General features: G+C 44.5%; 1 protein-coding gene across 2 annotated transcripts in view; it reads left to right on the top strand.

Annotated features, from left to right (window-relative positions):
- Positions 1-279: 279 nt before the first annotated feature.
- Positions 280-3,134, top strand: part of CDC27 (cell division cycle 27) — a 51,440-nt gene continuing 48,585 nt past the window's right edge. For both annotated transcript variants that reach the window (XM_021709350.1, XM_008051502.2), the window contains exon 1: positions 280-358. Coding sequence is in view for 1 of the 2 variants with exons in the window: in XM_008051502.2 (XP_008049693.1) it covers positions 291-358 (68 nt within the window). In the remaining variant the exon portion in view is untranslated. The remainder of the gene's footprint in view (positions 359-3,134) is intronic.

Genomic DNA, 3,134 nt, shown 5'->3' with positions numbered 1-3,134 from the left:
GGGCCGGGCCTCCCCGGTGAAGCCCAAGGACTGGCCGCGGTGCGGAAGCCTGGAGTTCTGCGGCCCTGAGGAGCGGGTTCCATGCTTCAGGAGCTGTGCTCCTGCAGCCCTGCCCGGCCCCCTGCCACGCCCCCTGCCACGACTGCACTTGGGCGCTGGCTTCTGTTGCCCGTCGAGGGCGCAGGGCGCGGCTTGGAGTGCTCGGTGCGAGGCAGGCCCTGTGCCCGAGGGTCCTCGGTGTCCTTCCGCGCCCGCGTTCATGCCCTCTCTCCTCCCTTGCAGGCTGCTATATGGCAAGCGCTGAACCACTACGCCTACCGGGACGCTGTCTTCCTGGCGGAACGACTGTATGCAGAAGGTGTGTAAAGCGTGCACTTTTGTGGCGCCACAAATGAGTATGAGACAGGGAATTCGTCACTTTTTATGACTAACAAGATTCTGGGCGTCTCTTGTGTTTTATTTCTGATCCTACTAGTTTATAAAAACTTGACCTCCGTAGCCAGCGTAGTGGCATGCGCCTGTAGTTCCAGCTACTTGAAAGGCCGAGGCGGAAAGATCACCTGAGCCCTGCAGGTTGAGGCTGCGGGGGCCTGAGCGTGCCCCTGCACTCCAGCCTGGGCGACAGAGTGAGACTCCGACTCAAAAAAAAAGAAAAACAACTGTCCCTCTTAGCTGTTCTTTACCTGTTACTTTTAATAAAGTGTAGCCTACTTTTAATAACATGTGTAGAATTGATTCACATTTATGCACTGTGACTTACTTATTTTCCAAGCTTTAGGTACTTTTCTGCAGTTTCTTAATTTTTATTTTTATTAGAACAGAGTCTGTATTCTGTGGTGAAGACCATGGATTTAGAGCTTACAGCCTTGGTACTAAGCCCTGTCGCTTCGATTTACCGTTTTATAACCTTGGGCAAGTTACTTCACTGTCTGAGCACTTTAGATTTTTTTATCTATAAAATAAAGATAGTAATAATTGCCTCTTATAACTGAAAAATTAAATGAGGTAATGTATTTAAAGCACTTGGCACAGCCATCTGTCATGGTAATAAATACTCAATACACATTACGGATAATATATGTTTTGTTTCTGTCACTAAATTATAATAATTATCCTTCTAAGATGTGGCTTTAGATAATAATGCACAGCAGTTTCTTGTGAGTCACTTACTTGGGTGACATACTCTAAGATGGAATGTACAAGTCAGAGAATGTGCTCAGTTCTACCCGCTAAGCTCTCGCCTGGCAGAGGGAGGTGTGATGATGTTGGGGGGAGGTCACCAACAGTGTAAGGAAACCACTTCCTTTACAGTCCTGGCAGCATCAGATTTTACCATTGTAGTGCATCTTTACTTACTTGAGAAATGTGATGTATTCTGGCTAGTGATTTTAAGACTACTGGGAATTCTGGGTATTCTCTCGTGTTTTGAATTTCTGTTTCTTTTTTTTAACAACTGAATTTATTTATTCCTTCATTCAGCAAATATTGATAAGAACCCCACCATCTCTCTCTCTCTCTCTCTCTCTCTCTCTCTCTCTCACACACACACACACACACACACACACACACACACACACACACACACACACACACACTATGCACCAGGCACTCAGAGTTTCTAGACAGTGGCTACCTATCTGTGATCAGACAGTTTCTGGTCTCACAGAGCCAGCTGAACAGTTAGCTTTCGTTCAGAGTCACAGGATCTTTCTCTGTTCCTTCTTCCTTTCCTTCCTTCTGTCTGTCTTTCCTTCATCTCTCTGTTGACCTGAGCAGCATGTCACACGGCACCTGCAACTTAGAACTCAGGCATATGTTGGGATAGCAGGTGTTCTGCTAGGGTTGTACAAGGGGGGCCCAAAAAACCTTGACATTTTTAAATTTTAAATTGTATATTTATTTTTACATTAAACTTCAGTTACCTTCGAAGCACTCTCTGTTGGATGCAGTGCAACTATCGAGACACTTTTCCACTGCTGAGTTTTTGAACTCGTTGATTTTGATGCCTTTTAGTGCTTCTGCCGTTTTTTATTTCACCTCTTCCACATGGGCAGAACATTTCCCTTTGAGGACTTTTTTCATCTGGGGAAACAAAAAAAAAAAGCCCCTTTTTTTGGTCAAAAATTTCTGAACGCTCAGAGCAGTGTAGGAAGGTGCACTTGTAAATCACCCATCATGAAATGGGCATAAAGTGTTGAAAGAATCTCCAAAAATATCAACTGAAGCTGAATGCACAACAACACTAGCTGGAACACTGATGCCGATGGGTTCCTAGAACACTCACTTAGCAGGGGAAACCTGTACCACAAGAGGCCCGCCCTTCAAAAGATAATTCTGGGTTGTTTTGGGTCTCCACACATACATACAACTGGGAAATGTTGTACTGTAAATCATTGCCACTCGAAGTCTGACCCTAGCATCAGCAGTTAGAAATAAACATTCATGGCTCTCGCCTGTTGAATCAGAGTCTATAAATTTTTGTTTTGTTTTGCTTGCGTTGGAGTGTCACTCTGTTGCCCAGGCTAGAGTGCAGTATCACACTCATGGCCACTGCAGCCTCAACCTGCTGGGTTCAGGTGATTTTTCCACCTCAGCCTTCCAAGTAGCTGAAACCACAGACATGAACCACCACATTTGGCTAATTTTTTGATTAATTGTAAACACAAGGTCTCACCAAGTTCTCACCAAGTTGCCCAGGCTGGTCTCAAATCCCTGGGCTCAGGCAATCCTCTCACCTCTGCCTCCCAAAGTGCTGGAATGGCAGGTGTGAGCCACTGTGCCTGGTCAGAATCTCTAAATTTATTTCTATTTCTGTGAACTGTATCTTTATTTATTGCATATATGTCCCAGATTGTTGCTGTTAAATTTTAATTCTGTTGATTTTTATTCTGATATTTGAGTTTGTATGTAATTGAACTAATTGACTTTGTCAGTTGTAATTTCCCCTGTTGTTTCAGTAACTTGAAAATTGTCTTTTTACAATTTCAATAGATATATGGCTCTTGGTAGTTTAAAAATTCTTTTATGAATTTATAGGCTGAAGCCTGACTTGGTGGCTCAGCCTGTAATCCCGTGCCTTGGGAGGCTGAGGTGAGTGGATTGCCTGAGTCTACGGGTTCGAGACCCACCTGGGC

The sequence above is a fragment of the Carlito syrichta genome, unplaced genomic scaffold (assembly GCF_000164805.1).
Source record: "Carlito syrichta isolate Samal-C Ts95f unplaced genomic scaffold, Tarsius_syrichta-2.0.1 Scaffold179606, whole genome shotgun sequence".
NCBI classification, from domain to species: domain Eukaryota; kingdom Metazoa; phylum Chordata; class Mammalia; order Primates; family Tarsiidae; genus Carlito; species Carlito syrichta.
Note: the sequence above shows the minus strand (reverse complement) of the source record. Positions and strands in the feature narration are given on the sequence as shown.